The sequence below is a fragment of the Notamacropus eugenii genome, chromosome 2 (genome assembly GCF_028372415.1).
Source record: "Notamacropus eugenii isolate mMacEug1 chromosome 2, mMacEug1.pri_v2, whole genome shotgun sequence".
NCBI lineage: Eukaryota > Metazoa > Chordata > Mammalia > Diprotodontia > Macropodidae > Notamacropus > Notamacropus eugenii.
Window position 1 is genome coordinate 329,922,984 of NC_092873.1, and position 25,430 is coordinate 329,948,413.

A 25,430-nucleotide genomic window follows, 5' to 3' on the forward strand; every position below is an offset into this window, starting at 1 on the left:
TCAGTGAAGTGGAGAATGATTTGGAATGGTGAGGGACTTGAGGCAAGGAGACAAACTAGAAAGCTATTGTTATAATTATTAATAATAAATAATAAGAAACATATTGTGATAATCTAAAAAAGAGGTGATGATGAGGACCTGCACCAAGGCTATGTGTATGGAGAGACAAGGATGTATAACAGAAATTTGTCCTTTGTGTGTGTGTGTTTGTCCTTCATTGCTGAAGAAGACCATGCCATCAGAGAGATAATGACATGACTTGCACTTGACTTTGTTTTGAGTGAGGGAGGGCTGTGCAGGTCACCAGTCTCACTTCTCCTCCAGAGCCATCTGAATCCAGTGACCAGATATTCATCAGGATGACTGGAGACGACCCAGGATGAGGCAAGGGGGGTTAAGTGACTTGCCCAAGGTCACACAGCTAGTGAGTGTCAAGTGTCTGAGGTGAGATTTGAACTCAGGGCCTCCTGACTCCTGCGCTGGTGCTCTATCCACTGCACCACCATCATTTCTCTGATGTGTCCTTTGTAATGAAAAGGTAGATGGACAAAAAGAATTTGTGGGAACCCCTACTAGAAAAAACTTCATCATAATATCCAACCTCAGTGTTTTTGATAGAGGAATCTAAGCAATGGATCTTGGTAAAATTTCATTAGTGCTTATGGTGTTAACCATGGATTTCCTTAAAGGTAACACATTTAATAAGGTCCATCAAACTGAATAACACTTTTTTGGCCTGATTATAAGTATGCAAATAGTTTTCAATAAACAGACTTTGCTATTATAGGCAGAAAAGTGGATATATTTTTCTATTGAATAGCTAGTAGATATTGATTGGGTCCCAACAAGCAAGAACTTACTTTTTAAACAATTTAAATTGTTACTAAATGTTTAATTTTGTGGTCAAAGTCTGTGCTTGTAAAGTAAATAAGAAAGTTACTGACCGTACATGGTTCTTGAAATAGGTCTAACATACACATCAGGTAGAGAGACTTTGAACCCAAAGTCAATGCCTCATCTGAAAATCAGGACAAGGAAACATTTGGAAAATCTTTTGCAAAATACACTATGAAGACAAATTTTATGGAGAGATAAATCTATACACAAATGTGTGTATGTATCTACATATATGTATATATATGTGTGCATCTGTATATATATATGTGTGTGTGTGTACACACATACATCTTCAATTTAGTATTTACATATCCCCTGACTGATCAGAAGAATTATATTGTTGTGATTACAGGAGAAGACTTTCTTTGGGTTTTGGTTTACATTGACTATTTAATATCAGCCAGTTCCTTGGGTTAATGTTGGCATTAGTTCATTCTTGAACATTAAAAATAAAATATGTATTAATCTAACATTCAGATTACATTTAATAATGTGTCCCAAGTTGAATGTAAAAAATTATTAGATTTTCTTGTAATGTTTGGATAGCACTCTTCTGGGGAAAAAAAGGACTAACTTGAGAAAAATATATATCTGGAAATATCTGATTACCTGAGTTTCCAGACTGATCTCTCTAACAACTACTTCTCGGGGAAATTTTGAAGTGGTCCAACCATGGAGGAATTGATGGAATTAGGCATGGCTCATTAGCATAACGCAGCTACCAGACAATGCTATCAACTTACCCATTTTCTCTTCCAAGTCACTGTCCAATTTTTCATCTATATCTAGTGATAACTGCTTCTAGGTGCAAAAGGCTGGGGAGTTATATCTTTTTCTTTTCCACTAAGACTCTAGACTCAGGCATGGGGTCTGGACCAAGCTCATTACTGAGTATAAACTATAATAACACAGTTTAAGTTCTCTTTTATCAGACTCTTGGGTTTTATCCCACTCCAACACCCTGGGGGGAAATTGCTTAAGGTCAGGGTTCAGGGTTGGGACCATGTGTAGAGTCTTCCCAAAACAGGAAGTAGAAAGATACTAAATAGGAATTAGGTTTGGGACAGGCATTTATTTCCTACCAAGACAGGAAATACTAAGTACAAAACACTCACAAGTATACTGTGACAGAAAAGACAGAAAATGAGGGTTCATTAATAATTACTGTTACACTCTCTCCAGGAGACTGAGACCTTATCACAATGCCCATCAATTGGGAAATGACTGAAAAAGTTGTGGAATATGATTGTGATGGAATATTAATGTACATAAGAAATGACGAGCTTGATGATCTTAGAAAAACATAGATAGATTTGCATGAAATAACGACGAGTGAAATGAACAGAACCGAGAGAATGTTGTATGCAATAACAGCTATTGTTTTAAGCAGAATTTTGAATGAATAAATCATTTTAACAATTATAAATACCTAAATCAGCTACAAAGGACCTATGAAGAAAGACACTATCTGTATCCAGAGAAAGAACTGATAAATAGAAGCAAGTATAAAATGATTTTACATATATAAACATATTGGTGTCTAATGGTAGCCATCTCAAGGGCGAAGGGGGGCATTGGAAGAAAAAAGGGGGAAATGTTATATGACAACAATATTGTGTATTTAAAAGGAATAGCAAGTTGTACATAATAGATTTGCACTTTCATGGGCAATCATCTTTTTGTATTTACTATGTGATGGAAATGCTTGTTTTATTTCTTAAGTTCAAAATAAAATTATTTTTTTATAAAAAGAAAATGAAGCAATTTGGGGGGGGGGGAAGGTTTGAAAATCCCCTGAAGTGACATTGTTACATTTCACCTCAGCTCAGCATCCTTCTGATGTCCTTGTCTCCTGGCCAATCAGACCAGAGGTTAGACTCTTCCTTTTTTTTTTGGTGGCAGTTTTCTCTGATACAAAAATTTCCTCTGCTTCCAGGTCACTCTGACCAAAGGGCTCTAGAACCCCTGGGCATCTCAATCTCCAAAGGCAACCTCCAAGCCTAGGCACATCCATCGCAAGATCTTTAGTCACTTAGATTCAGGGAAAACAAAAACAGAAGAGACAACTATGGTTTTGAGAACTAGTCTCAGGTTCATTTAGGCAGGAGATGTCCTTTAGCTGCCAATTCTCACAGTTGCAGGGTGGCTGGGGTGGGGCAAAAGGAGAGCTCTTTTTCACTTACTTTTCTAAGGAAATTTCTGAGCTACATAATGTCACCTGCAAGGTCAGAGGAAGAGAGTAATAGAAGTTTTATCACTCTCCTTTTAAATGTCCATTGAAGCACTCTTACTCAGTTACCAACAAAGGGATTTCTCTGACCTCTCCAAAGTGTCCAGGCAGGAATCAGGCAGAGGCAATTCTGCAAATACTCTACTCAAACCCCAGTTAAACATATATATTTTTTTCCCTTTCTGCATTTAGATAAGAAGGAAAGCACAGGAGTTTGTTCTAAAAAAATTTCAAAGAGAAATCAGTAGACCTTTGTCAAGATTTAATATGAAATATGTGGAGAAAGAGGAGCTGAGGATGACTCCAGAGTTTTAAGCCTAAGGGATCTGGAAGATTATGTATGTGTTGACAAAAATGGACAAATTGGGAAGGTTTGATCATTTATTGGGAAGAGAAGGTAAGCTTAAGATGAGATAATATCTATAAAACAATTTGCAACTCAAAATGATATATAAATATTGGCAATTATTATTGTTGTATGTAAAGTTTCAGGTAGCAGTCAGATGCTTAAGTACATATAGAATCTTAAAACTAAAATGTATTTTAGAGATCATTAAATGCCATTCTCTTTTAACCAATTGAGAAAATATGAAACTTTGCGATTTAACCAAGATGAGCTGGTTAGTTAGAAGCAGAACCTAGGCTAGAAATTGACTCTCAACCACCAGTCCAATATTTTTTTCCTACCCTAGCATGATGCCTTTTCATGAACTTAAGAAACATGAAAATGAAAATAGAATGAAACATCTGTCTTAAATAAGCATATTTGGAAATTATAAGCATACATGTGGAAAAAATAAGAAATGATTTATGTCACCATCACAGATGTCACTGAAATAGAGAAAACACCATCGAATATTTCACAATGCACCTGTAGGAATTACTGTAAATAATTAGAGAATACTAGATATTTGAGTTGGTTCCAGATCTGATACTTATCTTCTATTTACAAAGATCAAAGTAAATGAAAATAGTTAATATTTAAGCATTCTCTGGTTTGTCTCTTTCTTTTTAACAGAGAGAGGCCATTTTGATAGCTCGTGTGAGAATCCTTCATCATGATTTCTCCCGTGCTAGGCCTGTTGGTGAGCTTTCTTTGCCACTGTGTGATTGCAGGAAGGAGTAAGTATTTCTCTTTTCATTTGCAAAATAATTAATATATCCAACCACTTGGTACTTGTAAAAGTTCAAGAAAAATTGATAAGTCCCCTTATAATACTGGTATTGGGGAATATATCTAATATTCGTGCCATGGAATTTCCATGCAATATTAGGTTTTTATAATATGCAGCTGGGAATATAATTTGAGAATTGGTACATTCAAATGTATATAATAACAAACCTTTTTCTAGTGGAAATTCACTGCATTAATGACCTAATAAACCTTTAAGACACTTGTCTTTTCTAAGAAAATAGCTATACAGATCATGGTATGCTAGAATCTAAAAATAATGATCATCTACATTTATCACTTAATTGTTTTCCTATTTTGATTACATGGATAGAAAGCTAGACCTAAAGTCAGGAAGATCTAAATTCAAATTCAACCTCAGATAATTACTGGTTGTATGATCTTGGGCAAGTTATTTAACCCCTCTCTGACTCAGTTTGCTCATCTGTAAAATGGGGAAGATAGTAGAAACTAACTTCCAGGGTTATTGTGAGGATAAAAGTAAATAACATTTGTAAAACGCAAACTTAAGAGTACTACACAAATGCTATTATTATTATTATTGTTATTACTATTATTGTTACTTTAATTATTATTTTTATTTTTAGTGATTATGTCCCTAACCTGTCCTCTCCAATGAAGGCTTCTTTTTGTAATGCACACCTCAGGATATTTACATTTGCATAATCAATTCTACCTCACTTTTGGGAAGGTGACTTTTGTTAGTAAAGAAGATGTTCTTGTCTTTCTCTATAAAATTAATAGGGTTATAATTTTAGAGCTGAAAATGATCTTAAAGTCATCTAGTATAGCCCCTTCATTTTACAAGTAAGGAAAATTAAGTTGTTCTTTGCTCAAATTCACAAAGGTAAGTGTCAAAGCTAAGATTTGAACTCAGGTCCTCTGATGACTAACCAGGTGGTGCAGTAGATAGAGCAATAAGCCTGGAGTCAAGAAGATCTAAGTTCAAATCTGGCCTCAGACACTTACTAGCTGTGTGACCCTGGACAATTCATGCAATCTCTATTTGCCTCAGCTTCTCATCAGTAAATTGGAGACACACTGGAGAAGGAAATGGCAAACCACTCCAGTATCTTTACCAAGAAAACATCATGCTCAAAGTCCATGGGGTCATGTAGAAGCAATCAAGATTGAGCAACAACCACATCTGATGCCCAAACCAGCTTTCCTCTCACTGTTTCAAATTGTCTTCTATTAGTTTTACTGTAAAGATATTAGAGAGACTGATGAGAGAGCCAATGACAGGGCTGGCCTTAAGAAAGACTGTAATCATAGAGGACAGATCTTAGGTTCTTCTCTTTCATTTTCCCCTCCAACTTATCCAGTGCTCTTATTCTCTCTAAGGTTCTGATGGCTTCCCATTCCTCTATCCCTTAGCCTGTCCTTTTCAATAGAACTTTATTTCCTTCTCCCCCCTCTGTCAAAGTTTGTTCCATCCATTTAAAACTTTTCTCTCCTTTCCAAATAACCAACTTAAGCTGTTACTTATGGTTAATAAAATAATAGTATGGGACCCTTCCAAGGTATGCACGTATTTTTATGAGCGAGTCTTTTAGAAACCTGGCCTTAAACTAAGGCAATGAATTCTTAGGGGATTTCAGGCTCTTGTGATAGTAGGATGATGAGGATAGTTTTGGAGGAATGTGGTAAAATGGGCTTCCTGCTCACTGGTGCCACTTTACATTTCTTGTTGCTACCATTCCCTTTAGTTTTCTGAGGTTTCCTAAACACCAGGTACCCAAGAGGAAGAAGACCACAGGGGCATCCTTGGTCCCCTCACCTTTTCCCTTAATTCCCTTACAATAGACTGTTAACATTTTAAATATTTTAAGGAATATTTAAAATTAATACAGGATATAAACAGTATAGGAAAGTTTATCAATAACAGGTAGAAAAGGTAGTGCCATAGGGCAGCTAAATTTTATCAATTTTGAGTTGAATTCCCAGTTCTGCCCTTTACTGTGTGATGTTGGGCAAATTACTTAACCTCTCTGGTTCTCACATTCCTCATTTATAAAATGAAGATGTTGGACTAGATAACCTATAAGGTCCCTTCCAGATCTAAATCTATAATCCTACAACAAACAGATTCTTTTAGTGACATCTTAATTCTTCACGCCAACTATGGAATACTGGGTCTATATGAGGTATTGTAGAAACACTGATCTTGGAGTTTGAGCTTGGACATTTCTATGATCAAGAACAAGTCACTTATAACTCCTGTGGACTTTAGTTTCCTCATTTGTAAAATTCTCATCATACTTTTACTGTCCACCTCACAGAGCTGATATGTGGAAAGTCCTTTGTAAATCTTATAGCACTCTGTAAATGTGAATAAATATACGTTGTTTGGGCTTCATCCTATTTAACTTCCTTCTGCCTGACTTTGACAGGTGAATATGAATTTTAGTTCTGTTGCTGTGGATTTGGCTGGCCATGGCTATTGTGCTTTGATCCTCTGAAATCTACTTACTGCAGGATTTAGAGCTGTCAGGGTATTCTTTCCACTCTACCACACTGAGCTCTGAATTATGGGGTATGGGAAGCTTGGATTTAGGCAAGACCTTTCCAAGTGCAACCCTGGATAACCTCCCTTCATGCTGCATGCCTTATATAACCTTCATGTTATGTTCAAATCACCTATTTCCTCATTGCTTATAGCATACGTTATATTTTCACAGTCCTCTCTACCAAAAGAATAAAGGTATATTTTCTCATCTCTTCTAGAGAGAGTCAAAATTATTCATTTCAATTACTTGGGTTTTAATGTTATTTTAGTGTTTCTAGTTTCCTAGGAAACTAAGGGCAACTAGGCGGTACAGTTGATAGAGTTCTAGGCCTGGAGTCAGAAAGACTCATCTTCCTGAGTTCCAATCTGACCTCAGACACTTACTAGCTATGTGACCCTGGACAAGTCACTTTACCCCATTTGCCTTGGTTTCCTCATCTGTAAAACGAGTTGGAGAAGAAAAATGGTAAACCACTGAAGTATCTTTGCCAAGAAAATCCCAAATGGAGTCACAAAGAGTGGATACAACTGAAATGACTGAGCAAAAGTTTCCTACTTACATATATTATTTTCATGGTTCTACTTACTTCATTATGCATCAATCTGAATGTTTTTCATACCTATCAAAACTGTTCCTATTCCGATACTTTGCTTTTAAAGAGTAAACACAAAGGTTCTACTTAAAGTCCTCTTTCCTTGCTTGGTTTCAGCTTGTCCCAAGCCACAGGAGCTACCATTTTCCATAGTTCTTCCATTAAAACAGAGTTATGAGCCAGGAGAACAAATTGTGTATTCTTGCAAGCCTGGTTATGTGTCACGAGGGGGAATGAGAAGATTTACATGCCCTCTCACTGGAATGTGGCCCATCAACACCTTGAAATGTCAAGGTAAGTTACATCTTTAGGTTATATGATCTTTCCCCAACTTGAATGTGGGGAAACCTTTGGGACTCATTGTGTCTTCTTACATCTTTCTGACAGAGTGTTCAGACACAGCTGATAGTACAGAAGTTGAAGGAGTGACAAAGAACAAGAAACTGGAAAAAAAATTTTAGGAGAAAGAAACTCCTAAACTCCTTTCTCCTAAAAAAAAACTTCAGGAGAAAGAAACAAGAACTTATTGGAAACAATGGAGAAATCATTGACCTGGAGGTCTTGTAAAACTATAAGACAAGATTTTGTTACAGAACATAAAGGGAGGGGAAAACACAGATAAGAATTGAAAAAATAGTGCCTTTAATTCAACTATGTGTCAAATGGGTACAAAGCAGGAAGCTACTGAGGCAATACTGTACCATTTTGCTTTTACACTGAAATAAGAGTATATGTTTTTGAAACAAATTTGCAACTTTTGAACTGCTTTTCATCCTTATTACACTCTGAAAGTAAAAATACTTCCTTAGGTGTCCATGCAATACAGATGTACTAGACACAATTGAGAAAGTCCAGTATTTTTGATGCTACATGTAGTCAGATACATGGTAGTTATCTAGATGAACTTTTTGGCAATCTAGGTCAATGATTAAGTACTCAAAAGTTACAATATAAATTGTACTGTGATCTGGTAAATTTTGGTTATATGATCTTCTATCATTCAGTTGAATCTTCCTTATCATAAAAATTGGCTTTGTTTTAAGGGGAAATTGCATGAAAATACATTAATTTCTGTAATCTTTTAAATTACAGCCAGAGTATGTCCTTTTGCTGGAATTTTAGAAAATGGAGCTGTGCACTATACAGCCTTTGAATACCCTAATTCTGTGAACTTTACTTGCAATAAAGGGTAAGATTTTTCATCCAGAGAGATTCAGAATTGGAAGGTACCTTAAGGATTATCTGGTCCAACTCCCTTATTTTAGAGATGAGGAAACTGAGACCAAGAGAGTGCTTTGTTCAAGGGTACAGAGATGGTAAGTGGCAGAGCCAGGATTTGAAGAATTCTGTGGAATAAGTTAGCTAACTAAAAGGTTCATTTCTGTACCTTTCATCTAGAACAAGGGAAAAAATACATCAAGTATCCCAAATTAAATTTCTACTGACTCACCTAGTTTTAGATTAATCACACTTCACCTTTGGGCTTCTCTTTCTGTCTTTTTTGGTAATTTTTTGGTAGGGGAAGGAACAATGACTACAGATTCTTTACCAAAACAAATAAATTGTAGTTTCTCTACGAACTGCAGAACAGAGATAGGAAGATTGACAAAACGTAATAATGATAGCTAGATTTAATTTTTCTATTTCTGACTTGCTACTTTCTGAAAGTGGTAGAATTAAAACCTTGAAACAATGCAAGGAGTTCATTTAAATCCTGGGTGAAGTCTCAATAATAGGGTGTAGGACGAAAAGATTTCGGGATGAATTGTACCTTTGAGGCAAATAAGACTGCCTAGCTGACAGAACAAGAAAACTGAAAGTGTGCCCATAAATGTTTATAAATTGGATTCCTCTCCCAAAGTATAGTGTTAAAGTATAATCTGTATTATTAACATCTCCCAAGTTAACAATTATTATTTATATATGTGTGTATATGATTATAATTTTGAAGATTTGAGGCTGAATTCAAATCTAGCCTCAGATACTTACTAGCCATCTGACTGAGCAAATCACCTAAACTCTGTTTGCCTCAGTTTCCTCAACTGGGGATAATGAAAGCACCTTTTAAATGCTGTTGTTGTGAGGATCAAATGAGATAATATATGTAAAAAACACTTACGTGCCTGGCATATAGTGAGTGTTATATAAATGCTCATTCCCTTCTTTTCGCTCTTCTCCATCACATTCTTTTGGCTAGCCAATCAACAAAATGATAAACCAAGCATTTGCTGATTTCTGAGGCATAAATGCTCACACTGAAAATTTAACAGTTAGATCTGGTCGTGTTTAAGCTGATTCCAACAAGCATTTAGCAATGAGAAATAACAATGCCTATTTTTCTTCACATAGTTAAACAGAAGCATTAAGAAAGCATTTCCCTGTTGCTTATACTTGAGTACTGTAAGGAGTTGAGATTTTGTTGGTTTGTGGACTCCTTCCCCTGATTTACATTACAATGCCAATAAGATTTGGTCTTTGTATGTTGTTATGAATGAAAAATTAATTTCAGCTAATATCTAACCTTCTAAAGGAAGCTTTATCCAGTCCCCCTTAATCTTAGCGCCTCCCCTCTGAGGTTATCGCCAATTTACCCCATACTTACCTTGTTTGTGTATAATTGTTTGCATGTTGTCTCTCACGATAGAATATAAGCTTCCTAAGGGCAGGAACTTTTCACTCCCTTTCTTTCTATTTCTAGCACCTAGATATGGCCCAGGATGCAATGGGAGACCTCGACCTTTTGAATCTAAGGTCTTTCTTAAATCTCGGTTTGTCTGAGGCAACACCCATTCAGTAGTTAAAGGCTAGGTAAGAACTGAGGTAAAAGATGGCCTACTCTGCCTCCACAAAAGAACGCTCAGAATTTCTGGCCAGAAGAGAAGCGATTGCTATTTATACTCTCTCATTGTTTTAAACTGAGATATTTAACTCTGTCTCACATAGTTTTCATTTATGATTTTTTTGACATTTAGCTCTGGAAAACCTGGCTTTGATAAAGTCCATTGACATTCAAATAGAGCTATTTGACTGCCTTTAAACCCAAATCACTCAGGCTCTTACTGATTAACCAATAATAGGGCCCAGCCCAAGCTTCACTTGCTCAGTGTTTGGGTTTTGATGGCTTAGAGTGAGTGTAAATAACATTTCTGTTCTGGTAAAAAACTCTGAGGGTCTTTCCCCTTCCTGATTGACTCTATTGTGAAGGCAAAGCCATCTTTTACCTCAAGTCTTACCTAGCCTTTACCTATTGCATGGTTGTTGCCTCAGACAAAATGACACCTGGGAAAGACCTTAGCTTAAAAAGGCTAAGGTCTCCCACTGCATCCTGGGTCATTGCCAGTCAATCTGACTGATATCTTGTCATTGGACTCTGATGATTCTGGAGGGGCTAATAACTTAACACAACTCTGCCTCACTTAAATCCAATTCACTTGCAAGTCAAGACATCACCATCACCCCCCTCCCCACCCCACGTCATTGGTCCTCTTGGAGAAAAGGACAAAGAAATAGCAATGGCTCTTAGCCTCTGGAGCAGAGTAGGCACTTAAAAAATGCTAAATGATTGATTAATCACTCTACCAGTAATCTAGTGACAAGCTTCTCCACACTTAGGTTAGTCTTCAGATAAATATAAAACCCAAGATCAACCTGTATTTACAGACTTTTCTACTTGGCAGGACGTTCCAGAGATTTATACTCTACTGGCAATAACCTTTAAGAATTCAGGATAAATACCATGTCATAGTGGAGTATCAGATGATACCTCTATGACCCTGGGCCAAGTCATTTAACCTCTCTCAGTCTCAGTTTCCTCAGCTATCTATGGAGTTGATTCCTCCCATCACTAAACATATTATCCTATGAATTCATATGCTTTTGTTTTCAAGCAGCTCAGTGGAATATAGTGCTGGGCTTGGAGTCAGGATGACTCAGTTCAGACTGAGTTTCAATCTAGCTTCAGACATTTACTAGCTGCATTACCCTGGGAAAGTCACTGAACCCTCTTTGCCTCAGTTTCCTCATCTGTAAAATGAGACAGAGAAAGAAATGGCCAACAATTCTGTATCCTTGCCAAGAAAATCCCTAATGGGGTCACAAAGTGCCAGACATGACTGAAATAACTGAACAACAATAAGCTTTTCAAGCAAACATTTTGTGATGACAATTGTTAATAATAAATATCAGTGATATAATAAATAATATATAATAAATATAAATAATAAATATCCCAGAGTTCTTGTGCAAATCAAATGAGAGGATATTTGTAAAGCACTTAGCACAGTACTTGGAACATAGTAGGTTTAAGCTTAATAAATACTCCTTTCCTTCTTTCCTTTGCATGGAAGCTCCCTTCACCAATTCAGATCAACAGGCTTTGTCACTTAAAATTTTTGAGAGGCCTGGAGCATTGACTGAGAGGCTAAATGGCTTGCTCGTATTGGTGTAACTGATATGTTTCAGAGGCAGGTCTTTCTGACTTTAGCCCACTCTATTGAGTCCATCATGTCATTTTCACTTCTTGGTTCATAGAAGAAATCCGAAACATTGCCTAGTGATTACAGAAGAGAAATTCTGGGTTATTATTCCATCAAAGATCATCATCATCATCTCATTCTTTAGTGATCTGTCTATAGCATGAGAACTGTGCTTCCTACATCTCCCAATTCTTGTGATAATTCATTGTATTTGCTGATAGGTTGAGAACTTTACCATAGAGCAAGTAAGTTGCTTAGTTGGAGGTAATATATTTTCCCTTTCAATGGCTCTAGAAGGCATTATTAATAAATTATCTCAATCCATAATGGAATGATTTCTCCCTTTACAGGTTTTATCTCAATGGATCTGCTTCTGTTAAGTGCATGGAAGATGGAAAGTGGAGTCCTTCCTTACCCAACTGCTCTCGTAAGCTCTTATTTTTGGGAAAGTTCCCCTGAATTCTCCCTTCCTGACTCAGAAGAGTGTTACAACATCCCTTTGGAATCATAGATGGAAAAAATCCTTTCTGCACACCTGGGATTTTATTTAATTTGGAGTACAGAATCCTTTTGTTAGAATTGGTGGCTGCTTTGGCTGATACTTCCAGTATTTTTACAATACGTTTTTTCCCAGTTGCCATTGTACCCACAGGGAGTTGATACTGTATAGTTAGGAAAATCACAAGGATCATCCAGGTCTAGGCCCAATCCCCATCTATACTGGGTCATACCTCCAACAGGAGTGACTGATTTCACGTCCATAATTCTAACCAAGAAATGTTGCAACAGAGCAATCACAGGTAGGATACTGTTTCAGGGCACAAAGCAAGAGAAAACATTTTCAAGCTCCTAAAACTATAGGTTTATGTAAGTATAATACAGTCATTTGTAGGGCAAAGAAATTGTCTTGCAAATAGTCATTTTTTTAGATCTGAAGCATTTAGGAGGTTTAGTGAATAGTGCTAGACTTGGAGTCAGGAGAACCCAAGCTCCTTAATGGCTTCTTGTGGGACCCAGGACAAAACATTCAACCTCTTTCTAAAAGTCCTCATTTGTAAAAGGAGGATAGTAATGGTACCTAATTAGTAGGGCTACTATGAGAAAGTAATGACACATGTGAAGTGCTCTGCAAACTTTAAAGCACTGTATAAATTCAGCTTTTTGTTACTATTATTATCGTTAATTACCTGTTGGATGAGGTCTGTCTCAACTAAGGGAAGTCAATAGAATTCTCTGGGTAATGACTTACCCTGGATAAATCATTTAACTCTGTTTCCCACCATTTCCTCATTTGTAAAATTAACTGGAGAAGAAAATGGCAAGCCACTCCAGTATCTTTGCCAAGAAAGCCCCAAATGGGATGACAGTCAGACATAACTGAAAAATGACTGAACAACAGCAAAATGTTCCCCAAACCTAGAGAGAATATCAAAGACACTGATCAACAGCGTTAGAAGATGAAGAGAGACCAAGGAGGATGATGATTGAGAAAATACCATTAGATGTGGCAATTAAGGGATCATTAGATATGATTAGATGTGCTTAGACCCCAATTTCAAGATCACATTTCTCCCTAGCCTCAAAACACTACCCCTGACAGTCCTTTCCCCTCCTCCCCCACACCTCCCCAGCCCAAGGACACAATACCTAGCAATTAAACATGAGTGGGCCCCAGTGAGGCTAACTATCTCTTCTTGTTACAAGAACAAACTGACCTCTGTAGAATTTCCCTTGTAAAAATAGAACTACCTTGTACCCGCAGAATTATCATGTATTGATTCCAGTTACCATATACAATACAGAGGTCTAACTATAAACACCAACTCTCAAAGCTTTCTTGCTACAAACATAACAGATCAAAAATACATTCTTCAGAAACTCTTTCTCCTGGTTTCCAGTAGTGAATGACACCTGTGACTAAGGTTGTATGTTATCGCCTAATTAGCATATAAGTTTTAGCATCATTCCTGTTAAGTTGCAAGTTCCTTAAGAAACTTTGCCCAGCATAATGGCACTACAATTTGCCAACTTGACTTAGAGAATACTTCAGTCTGTGAATTCATTACATCCTGTACTTCAGTGCTTGAGGTGTCCCTGAACGCCCCTCTAACCACATTAGATACATGGACTAGGCAATAATACACTTGCACAAATTGGGAATTGGTTGAATAACAAGTCACTAGTGAATACATCGTCCTGGAGGGAAATCTCATGCAACATCCCTGGGATCATTCTTTGACTTTGTACTACTCAAAATTTTTATTAGTGACTTTGTTGAAAGCATAGATGGTATTCATATAAATTTTGCAGATGATATGAGGTTGGAGGAATAGCTAAAATGTTAGATAATAGAGTTTCATCCAACTTTTAGATTTTATGATTTTGAGATAATGTGATTTGATGAAAACATGTTTTGGGAATTGTGTAGAGTGAAGTACACATATTCAGATTTTTAAAGAAAAAAGCTATTTCAACTTTAACCCTAACGTGTCAATGAACACACTTTAAGGATCTAAATGATGCCTTCATTTTTTTCACTTTGTGAGTGTGGATATACTTGATCCCACTGAAAGCCCATGATAGGCAGGCCTCATTTGTTTGGTAGTTTCTGTCATGTCTGACTCTTTGTGATCCCATTTGGAGGTTTCTTGGCAAAGAAAACTTGAGTGGCTTGCCATTTCCTTCTCCAGCTCATTTTACAGATGAAGAAACTAAGGTGATAGGGTTGTTGTCCAGTGAAAACCGATCTGCTATGTAACCTAGTATGGATTTCAAAGTTAGTTTTAATGAGTCCTACAACTTTTACATTATTTTAAAAACTAATTTTAACTTACAGTTGAAATTTTTTTCTCTCAACAACAGCATGAATTACTTTCTTTTCACTTCATTTCTAGCTTTGCTTCTTTGAAGGGAACAGGGTTTTAAGGTTCAATTAGTTACTTAGAAATTGTTGTTCTTTCTTTTTTCAGCTGTAACTTGTCCTCCGCCATCCATACCTAATTTTGCAACACTAAAACTGCGTAAGTCATCAGCTAAAAACAGTTCCTTCTATCAAGACACCGCAACCTTTGAGTGTTTGCCACATTATGCAATGTTTGGGAATGACACAATTAGATGCACAGAACACGGGAATTGGACTGAACTACCAGAATGCAGGGGTAAGTACAAAAATAAATTTTAATACAATGAAGTTAAAATATTAATATTTTAATATTTTTAAGAGAAGTAAACATTTACCACAACATACCTGGTCAGTTGCAAGAGACGTATATGATGGTAGCAACAGCAAAATGTGTTAACCAATTGAATCTGTGTAGTGAGCAAAACTGAGGAATCTAAGATAATCCAGAGTTATGAACTTGGGTTCCTAGAAGGATAGTGGTACCATCTAAGGAATAGAGAAGATTGGATGGGGAGGGGTTTTAAGTGAGAAAACAATGGGTTTAGTTTAGGACACACTGAGTTTAAGGTGTATAGAGCTGAAACTGAGGAGAGAGACTGGTGCTGGACATATAGATCTGGAAGTCATTTGAGTGGTGATGATAGTTAAATCCATGGGAACTGATGAGGTGGCTGAAAAGAAAGCTCAAGGCAGAACCTTGAGTGATACAGTTAAAGGTAAGTCAGTAAAAAGACTGAGGAAGAGAAGTCAGTGAGGTAGGAGGCAAAGCAGAAAAAAGTAGAGTTAGAAAAACTCAGAGAAAAAAGGAAGAGAAGGTAACCAGCAGTGTACAGGAAGAGAAGGTAACCAGCAGTGTCAAATGTAGCAGATAGGCAGTGAAGGATGAAAGATGAAGACTGACAGTTGAGAGTTATTGGTAACTTTGAAAAGAGCAGTTTCAGTTGAATGATGACTTTGTAAACCAGTTTGCAAGGGGTTGAGGAGTAAGAGGAGAGAAAATGGATACAGGGAGTGGAGACAGTTTCATTGAGGAGTTTTGCTGAAAATGAGGTATAGAATTGCTTGCAGTGATTGGAGGGTCTTTTGAAATGTTTTTGTTTTGTTTTATTCTTAAGGATAAGGGATACTTGTTCGTGTTGGAAGACAGTAGGGAAGTTACCAGGTGATAGGGATGGGGGGGGGAGATAGTGACTGAAGATACAATCTGTAGAGAACAAGGGAGAGGACAGGCTCAAGTACAGATGGAGAGGGATTTGCCTTAGAAAGGGGAAGGGCTACCTCTTGTATGTGTTTGTCCTTCGTTGCTGAAGAAGACCATGCCAGCAGAAAAATGATGACGTGACTTGCACTTGACTTTGTTTTGAGTGAGGGAGGGCTGTGCAGGTCACCAGCCTCACTTCTCCTCCAGAGCCATCTGAATCCAGTGACCAGATATTCATCAGGATGACTGGAGATGACCCAGGATGAGGCAATTGGGGTTAAGTGACTTGTCCAAGGTCACACAGCTAGTGAGTGTCAAGTGTCTGAGGTGAGATAAGGAAAGGAGGAGAAAATGAGAGATAATATCAAGGGGTTTTTGAGGTAATAATGAAAGATGTAGCTCATGGAAAATGTCAATTTTTAAAGTAATAGATAAGGTCCTGCACTAAAAGGATTGGGGAAGATGTGGAAGGCTTGGGGAGGAAAAAGAAGATTGGGAATAGCTTCAGTGGGGATTGAACTAGGGAATTATTTAGGGAGGAGTAAGAGGATTATATATTGTCACAGCAAAGGCCCAGTTGAGATTGGGTAATGTGAATTTCCCCAGACAGCACATGGGGCTTCCTTCAGCTGTGTTCAGCTGCTCCTGAATCAGAATAGAGGAGATAGAGGAAGAGAATAATTTATGGCTGAAATTTGACAAGAAAAGAACAGAAAGGGGCCAGAGAATTCAAGAGGCAGGGACAGTGTAGAGTTGAAATGGCTAATTATTGGTTTACAATTGAAAGGAAAAAAGTAAAGTCAGATTGGGGCAATGAAAATATTAAGGGGTGATGAGAATAGATGTTTCAATTAGAGTTAAGAACAAGTAGAGGAAAGGTGAAGTATAGAAAGAGGTGGAGTGAGCAGAGATTATGATTAGATAAAGAATGTTAGAATTTCTAATTATGGAAGGGAATTATGGATTATGGAAGTGTGAATGGAATTATAGAAGTGAATGAAATATTAATATGAAATGAAGAGATGTAGTATATATCCATTCATAGGTATAGCTGAAGTGGAGTGAAGCCTTGGTGGGACTTTGAAGCATATGTTTTTGTCTAACAACAGTTAAATTCTTTTGTAGTATTTATTGTAAAAAAAAACCCATTTAATGACTCCAGAGCAAAAATAGTTTTAGGTGTAAGGGACTTGTATTTATAGGACCAACGTCAATTAAGTGAGTGAGTGAAACTCATTGGCTAAATATGTATCAGGTGTTGCTGAAGGTTGATCTTGATGGAATCAAGGCACAAAAAGCCTTTTTTTCTATTTCACTGCAGGACTCTCATATAGAATGAGGACACTAGCAATATCTTATTTTGTTAATTCTAAATCAAATAATGATGTTATGGGTAGGGTTGGGAGGATATGCATAGAACTATTTTATTTTTTATTTTCATATTCAAGAGAAGCAGACTGTGATTTCCTTCTTTTGGAAAAAAAAGTGCCACAGAGATTGCTAGGAGCTGTATGTAATTTGTAATAAATACTTTGTATTATCTCAAAGTTCAACTGGTTTGACAGATGGTCAGTAATTAATTATTACAGATTTTTTAATGTTTTTTAAAATAAAATCACTAGAGGCCCTTGAAGAAGAAAGAAAATAAGTTATTTTTGCCTTTCAAATGGGCAAACTGAGGCACTAAGAAATTAAATGACTTTTTTAGGAATACACAACAAAGTTTTGGTTTGGTCAGCAGTGTCCTGAAGTCAGTTCATACTGGCTCCTGAGAGTCAATTGTTAAATTTCTAATGTGAGCATTCACACTTCAGAAGTCAGCAAATGCTATAAATGCTACAAATCAGGGCTTCATTTATTGTTCTATTAGTTGATTAGTCATAAAGGAGTGATGGAAGAATGCTAGTAATGCAGATTAAACTTAAAAGAACACCATGCTTAAATTTTTTCCCTCAGAGAGTTGAATGCTAAACATTTCCCAGTACAGTGCTGGGTATATTAACGAATTAAAACTTAAAATTCTTAATATTGACCATCCATTATAAACCACAATTGTATTATTATTTCTTTCTCTTTGACAAATATTTCTGTGTATGTGTTTTCAGAAGTAAAATGTCCATTTCCGACAAGACCAGACAATGGATTTGTAAACTACCCCGCAAAGCACGCACTTTTTTATAAAGACAAAGCCACTTACGGCTGCCATGAGACATATGTCCTAGATGGACCAGAAGAGGTAGAATGTGAAAAATTTGGAAACTGGTCTGCATCACCAACATGCAAAGGTTTGGAAATGTATTTTTGCATTATGAAAATTCTTTGAATTTACCTGAAGGAACATCTTTGCAGGTCACATTCTTGGTGCTATGACCCACACTGAAGTCTTGCCATTGGAGTTACTACCTTCTACAAAAGTATTCATATTTCATATATGCATGAGATGGCCTCATATTTAGGAAATTTGCTTGGGAATAGACTTGGTAGTATAAACACAGAACAATAAAAACTCAGAGTTGGTAGAAACCTCAGAGTCCAACTAGTTCAACCCATAATTGAACAGGAAACTTTTTTTACGACTTGCTTGGAAAAAAAGTATTTCTATAAAACCTAAATTTGCCTTTTTCAATTCCTACCCATTGTTACTAGGTTTCTCTTGTTAGGCCAAGCAGAACACGACTAATCACTATTTTTTTAAATATATGTTTTGTTTTTATGTCACAGTCATTCCAGGTATTCTCCTCATTCACTCTCTCTCCTCTTACTGAGCCTTTCCTTGTAGCAAAGAATAACATCTACACAAAACCAGCTGCCACAGTGAGTGGGTCAGATATGTTCTGCACCCGTAGTCTCTACCTCTTTAATGAAAAGAGATAGGTGAATTTTCTCATTTCTTTCTTGGAGCCAATAATTTTGATTCCTTTTTCTATGTGATTTTCTTTTATATTTGAATACTGTTATAGCCCCCAAAAGTCTTTCCTCCGTGGTAAGTATCTTCAGTTCCTTTTATAGATCCATGTCTAGCATGAACTTGAGATCCTTCACCATCCTGAAAATATTGGTGAGAAACTGATAGTTGGGAAAAGTTTCCTACAGTGGTCAGATAACTTTTTCAATAAGTTAATCTTTAATTATATGTATTGTGGTATAGGAGTAGCTAGATGGTACAGTGGACAGAATGCCAAACCTAGAGTCAAGAAGACTCATCTTCCTGAGTTCAAATCTGAGTTCCTCAGATACTTACTATTTATGTGACCCTGAGCAAGTCTCTTAACCCTGTTTCCCTCAGTTTTCTTATCCGTAAAATGGGCTGGAAAAGAAAATGGCAAACCATTCCAGTATCTTTGCAAAGAAATCCTGAAAATTAAGAGTTGGAAATAATTGAAAAATGGCTAAACAACAGCTATGAGTGTTGGAGTGTATGGCTCCACATAAAGTTTGAGAGGTGCTTCCATGCTAAAAAGCCTTCAGGTATGCTTCTGGCAACAAACTAAAACCAGTTATGGAGGAGCACATGACCAGGAAGCTAGCTAGTTGGTGATGCATGAATTTTTTTCAACCATCACAACCTATGAAACAAAAATGCAAACTGGCTCTTAATTTTCTATGCCCCCCCTTCTCATTGACAGTGATGGTGGTGGAATGATAGAAAAGATATAAAGAATTCTAAGAATCAGACAATTTTTAGCCCATGTATAAATTTAAGGACAACTAGGTGGCAAAGGGGATAGAGCACTGGATTTGGAATCAGGAAGACTCATCTTCTTGAGTTCAAATCTGGCTTCAGACACTTACTAGCTGTGTGACCCTCAACAAATCACTTAACCCTGTTTGCCTCAGTTTTCTCAACTGTAAAATGAGTTGGAAAAAGAAATGCCAAATCACTCCAGTATCTTTGCCAAGAAAATCTGTAAGTAGGGTCATGGAGAATCAGATACTACTGGAATGACTGAACAACAAAATAAATTTTAATTTAGTTGTTTTCATTCAATGTAAAATTCTTTTCAAATGACCAACTAACATATATACTACTGGGATCATATCAATCTTGGCATTTTAATTAAATAAAGCCATAGGAAATATATAATAGGAAGAAAAGTTGAGCTGGTTATATGGTGTCAACAAAGGATTACAAGTAGTCAGTCAGAGTATTCTAGCATTACCTTCATCATGTCAAAAGAAATGAAGAAAGGTCTCCAGCACTTTGGGTAAACTTTCTGTGGCCAATTTAGGGGAGGAAATGGACAAGATTTTCAGAGAATAAGCGGGCATTTATAAGTTGCAATCTAAGTCACTGGAAGGATCTTTCAAATAGATAAACAGCAGATCCATTTGGGTACTTCATTATATATTAAACATATCCTAATTTGTGTTATTGTTACTTAGTACAAGTTTTATTTCCCTACTAGGATGTAAGTAAGTTCTTTGAAGGTAGACACTGTGTCCATTTTAATATCCAGTGCCTCGCATCATGCCTTCTTAGAGATTGAATTGATTGGAGGAAAATAATAAGAATTTTACCTTGCAAATTCTTAGTGACATAGTGTGGTATTCATTACTTTCTCCAATTTACTTCATGGACCCACTCATAATCTACACCCTCCCCAAGGGAAATTTTCACCAAAAATTCTTTAACTTGGCTGAGTATCATTCACAGATGTTATTTCTTCCAGCATCTTGCAAAATTCCTGTTAAAAGAGCTGTAGTGTTATACAAAGGAGAGAAGGTAAACATCCAAGATAAATTTAAGAATGGAATTCTACATGGTGAAATCATTAGTTTCTACTGTAAAGATAAAGAAAGGAAATGCAGTTACACTGTGGATACTCAGTGCTCAAATGGGGATATTGAAGTTCCCAAGTGCTTCAAAGGTGAGTTCAGAAGCTTTAGCTTTAAGGAAGAAATCACATTTCTTCTTGTCTCTGACCAAAGTGTGTTAGTGAGAACATGATTGTTTCTGTTATGTACTCTTAATGGTATGTCACATTTCACAATGAATAATTCTTGAAGAATTCTATGCTTCTCTCTTTATTTTCACTGTAACCCAGTGTTTGGGGTAAGGGAGTAAGTGTATGTGTGTGGGGGTGCATGATGCAAGTAGCTGGGGGCTAGGGCTTAGGGCATATTCATCTTTAGAAATATCTGTTTGTCACTGAGGTTCCCACCACCAATTTCTAAACAACAGATTGGGCCAAGATGATCTCTAAAGTACCTTCCACCTCTAAAAGTCTGACTTAAATATCCCTTTAATTGGAGTTATACTGGAATCAGTAGCAAAGTCAATTGAATGTTACATATTTTATTATTTCTCTTTTCTGTAATCTTTAAAAGGTCCAGTAAAAAAAAAGACTTTTACAAAAGATGCATCTATATATGTGTGTGTGTGCGCATGCGTATGTGTGTGTACATATGCACACTAATGCATGCCTACCATGCAAGAAAGAGGAGGGAGAAGGAAAATGGGAATGATTTTTAAAGTCAAGGAGATGTGTTTTTTACACTTGAAATTCCCAGTTTTGGGGTTTTGTCCCAAGGGAATAAGAAGCTGTTTCAGCTGTTTCATTTTAATTCTATCCTCCTATCCTGAATGCACACTTAGGATGTTAACAGTCCTATTACTCAAATTCTGAGAAAGTGCCTGTAATGTGTCTGTCTGTTTGGATTTTTGGACAGGAGAACGCTGCAGCCAAAGCTAATTGTTAAATTTTCGGTGTGAGCACGTAAATCTCAGAAATTGGCATATGCTACAAATCAGGTCTTGATTTATTGTTTTGTAGATTTTCTAGACTTAAGAAAATAATGGAGAAAATGTTAATAATGCATATTAAACTTAAAAGTGTGTCAGACATATTGATTTTTTAAAGAATTGGTTGTTAAACGTTTTCTAGTATGCCACTGGGTTTATAGAAATACAGGAAGAAAGTGAAAGGACAAAGCAAACTCCCCTTGGAGGTACCTCTACTGTTAGCCCATGCTTGCTGTTTCAAAGAGGGAGAATCACAGCGTCTCAGAGCTGGAAGGGATCTGAAAGGCCATCTAGTGCAATTCATATCTGAAAAAGCATCCCTTCTAAAGTACCTGACAAGTGATTAACTCCTTTTGAAGATCTTCAGTAAGCGTGAACTCATCTCCTCCCAAGGAAGCTCATTTTACTTTTGGATGGCTCTGTTACAGTTTTTCTTCTTGTCAAGCTTAAATTTGCCTTTTTGTAACATCTACTCAAAACTCCCAGTTCCTCTCTGTGGAACAAATATAAATTCAATCTTTCTATTCGAGATAGCTTTCCATATATGTCAAGACCTGTGCATCCCCTAAGTTTCTTCTTTAGGTTCAGCACCCCCCTTTCCTTCAGTCAAACCTCACATGTCCTGTCATCATCCTTGTTGTCCTTCTATGGAAGCTTTCTAACTTTTAAATAAAAATCTTTCCTAAAATGTTGCTCCTAGAACTGAATGCCATATGTGACCTGACTAGAATGGGGGAGGGGGGGAACTATCATTTCTTAGTCCCAGACACAATGATTTTCTTAATGTAGTGTAACCTCACACTTAGAGATATTTGGGGTAGTGGTCGAGAAAGCTGACCTTCAAGTTTGATGTGCCTTCAAATGCCTAATGCATACTGGCCATGTGAACCCTCTCTACCTTTTCCCTCCCCTGCAAGTCATTTAGCCTTTCTGTTTGCTGAGGAAATGCCCTTCACAAATGACCAACTGACATATATACTACTGGGATCATATCAATCTTGGCATTTTAATTAAATAAAGCCATAGGAAATATATAATAGGAAGGGAAGTTGAGCTGGTTATATGGTGTCAATAAAGGATTGCAAGTAGTCAGTCAGAGTATTCTAGCATTACCTTCATCATGTCAAAAGAAATGAAGAAAGGCCTCCAGCACTTTGGGTAAACTTTCTGTGGCCACATATACGTATATACGTAGGGGTGTCCCCAAAGTCTTAAAGCAAGCTATAGCCTTAAACTGCACTAAGAATTTTGGGACACTTTGTATGTATGTGTGTGTACATGTTTGCATATGTATGTATGTTAAGCCCTAGTTCTCACAGTTATCTAGATCCTCTTACTTTTTTATCTTGAAACTATAGAACCATTTGTGACATTTTTTTCTCCTTTGACTTAAACTTCAAACAAAAAAGCTTCATTCAAGTATCAGAATCATTTTATGTAACTCAAATATATGCAGTTATATATTTAATATATTTATATATGTATGTATATATGTATTTAATTTGATTAGTAAGCTCCCTTAAAAACTCAAGGGTGACCACCTTTTCATTTTTTCTTTCAACAGAACACAGCCTTTTAGCTTTCTGGAAAACAGATGCATCAGACAAACAACCATGCTGAAGTTGTTTGAAAATTCAAAATTCAGTATGAAATGTGTGTATCTCTTTAAAAAAAATCAAAGATGGAGGAAAACTAAGTTCTCTATTGCATTCTTTCCATTCTTCTAAGATTTTTCATTCTCGCAGCTTACTCAATTTCCTTTTCATAGCTAAGTGACTCAAAATCTGAAATACCATCATTTTCACAATGGTAAAGTAGACAGTGGAAACATTTGTCAGTTCACTTCAATTCCTCAGCACCCATTCCATCACTTCACCAAAATTTGCTCTCTAAACTGCAGATAAATGAAGGATAAGTGTCTTGGAGATTCAGCTGTCTATGCAATTTCCTTAATTCTCCATTTTGGTGTATGAACTAGTAATAACTCTATGAATCTATTAAACAGTAAATAAGATAGGCCCTTATTAAATCCAAATTGAATGAATTATTCTTTTCTTTTGTGGAGTTTATATTTCAACTGCTGTGAGGTAATGTAAATTCTCATTAAGCTATATTGACCTATATCAATAGTTCAAGTTAGTCTGACCAGAAAAATGCTTGAGAAATTGACTTACTTTTAATAGAGTTAAATTGGATTCTTTGTCTGTTCCTCTACTCTGTGGCCTTCACTGAAGAAGTAGAATGGGACTGCACAAGTTCAAGGGCCATTTTATATATAGCCAGGTTGGAGATGTCTGGGTGCTAAGTGCAGGGTGGTTACTGAACAAAAGCACCCATGCTGTCACTATTGATGGCTTATTTTAGGTTAAGTTTCTCTTCAGGTTCAAAAGCAATTAGACACATGGCTAGGCTCAAAGATGAATAAAATTGAAGAAATTTTCTCTCTGATTCATCATCACTTCATCCTGACCTGAGGAAAATCTCTTCCTCTTTGAGTTAGCGTCTGCTCTCTCAGTCTCAGACAGCACACATATCATCCTGGACTAAAATTCTTGTTAATGCCCATATTCTTTAATAATTGTTATGATAACACAGAAAAATGAATAAGCATTTAAATAAACAGGTTTCCACCTACTGGTTGTGATGGCTTCAGTGGGTAAGGTTGAGTATCTTCCTCTTTTCCTCAATGGGAAGAAAGTGGTTCAATAAATAAACAGAGATTCCCAGGACAGTTTCTAGAAGGCAAAGGGGGGGGTGGAGGGTAAGGGTGGTTTATGTTTGTAAGATCCTGTAAACTGGTCTCTGCTCATCTCACCCCCACACTTCTGGTTCATGATCAACTCTCTACTTCAGTTCCACTATGGTCAACTATCTGCTTCAGCCTTTTCAGACCACTGGCTGGATTCCTGCTTTCCCTCACCTTCATGCCTTAATTTCTTCAATACATTTTCTACTGTGCCATAAGATCTGCTTTTCTTGCTTTCCTTAATCCCTTCATGGTGTTAGGACTTAGTCTCCTATATTCCATGCAGACTACGAGAAGCATGGAGGACCAAGACAGTTCGCAAGTCCTTCTTTTTCATCTGTCAGGCTTCTCTCCTAGAAGAAAGTTCTTTCCAAGATCAGAAAAACTCTTGGATAATTCCTACCCACCAGCATTCACTCCATGACAACAGGGAAGAATTACATTTATTTTATAGAAGTGGTTAAAACTTCTCAAAAGTGAAATGGTGGAGATTTGATGTTGATACCTTTAGGTCCAGGCCTAAACCTAGTACAATGAGAGTTAAAATGCAATAAAACCATTTGTGGACCATAAAATAAAATAAATTCCTCTTTACTAATTAAGAGATTTTTTAAAAAACCAGTGTCAGATTTAAAAGGACACAAAATGTAACTCCTCATTTGCCTCCAGCTATCAGGCAAGGAACTCAGACTGTATCCTTTTAAAACTTCAAGCAGCAAGAAAGCCATAGGGTTTCCTGGCTCCTTAAAGGATCCATTCAACCCAGTCCACCTTGCCTGAGCTGCTTCCTGATATGCAGAATGCCAGCTGCCCGGAGATAAATGAAGTGGAGAGAGCACTGGGATTGCAGTCAGAATATCTGAGTTCAAATCTGGCCTCAGATGCTTACTAGCCATGTGAATCCTGAGCAAGTCATTTAACCTCTGTCTGCTTTGGTTTTTT

The 25,430-nt window shown here is 36.8% G+C and overlaps 1 protein-coding gene across 1 annotated transcript; it reads left to right on the plus strand.

The window, feature by feature from the left end:
• The first annotated feature begins 4,139 nt into the window (after nt 1-4,139).
• On the plus strand, nt 4,140-24,376 carry APOH (apolipoprotein H). Its single transcript, XM_072645483.1, has 8 exons — nt 4,140-4,249; nt 7,539-7,715; nt 8,514-8,610; nt 12,247-12,323; nt 14,866-15,054; nt 18,105-18,284; nt 20,670-20,867; nt 23,307-24,376. The coding sequence occupies exons 1-8, from the start codon at nt 4,186-4,188 to the stop codon at nt 23,360-23,362; spliced, it is 1,038 nt and encodes a 345-aa protein (XP_072501584.1). The 5' UTR covers nt 4,140-4,185; the 3' UTR covers nt 23,363-24,376.
• Nucleotides 24,377-25,430: the final 1,054 nt, after the last annotated feature.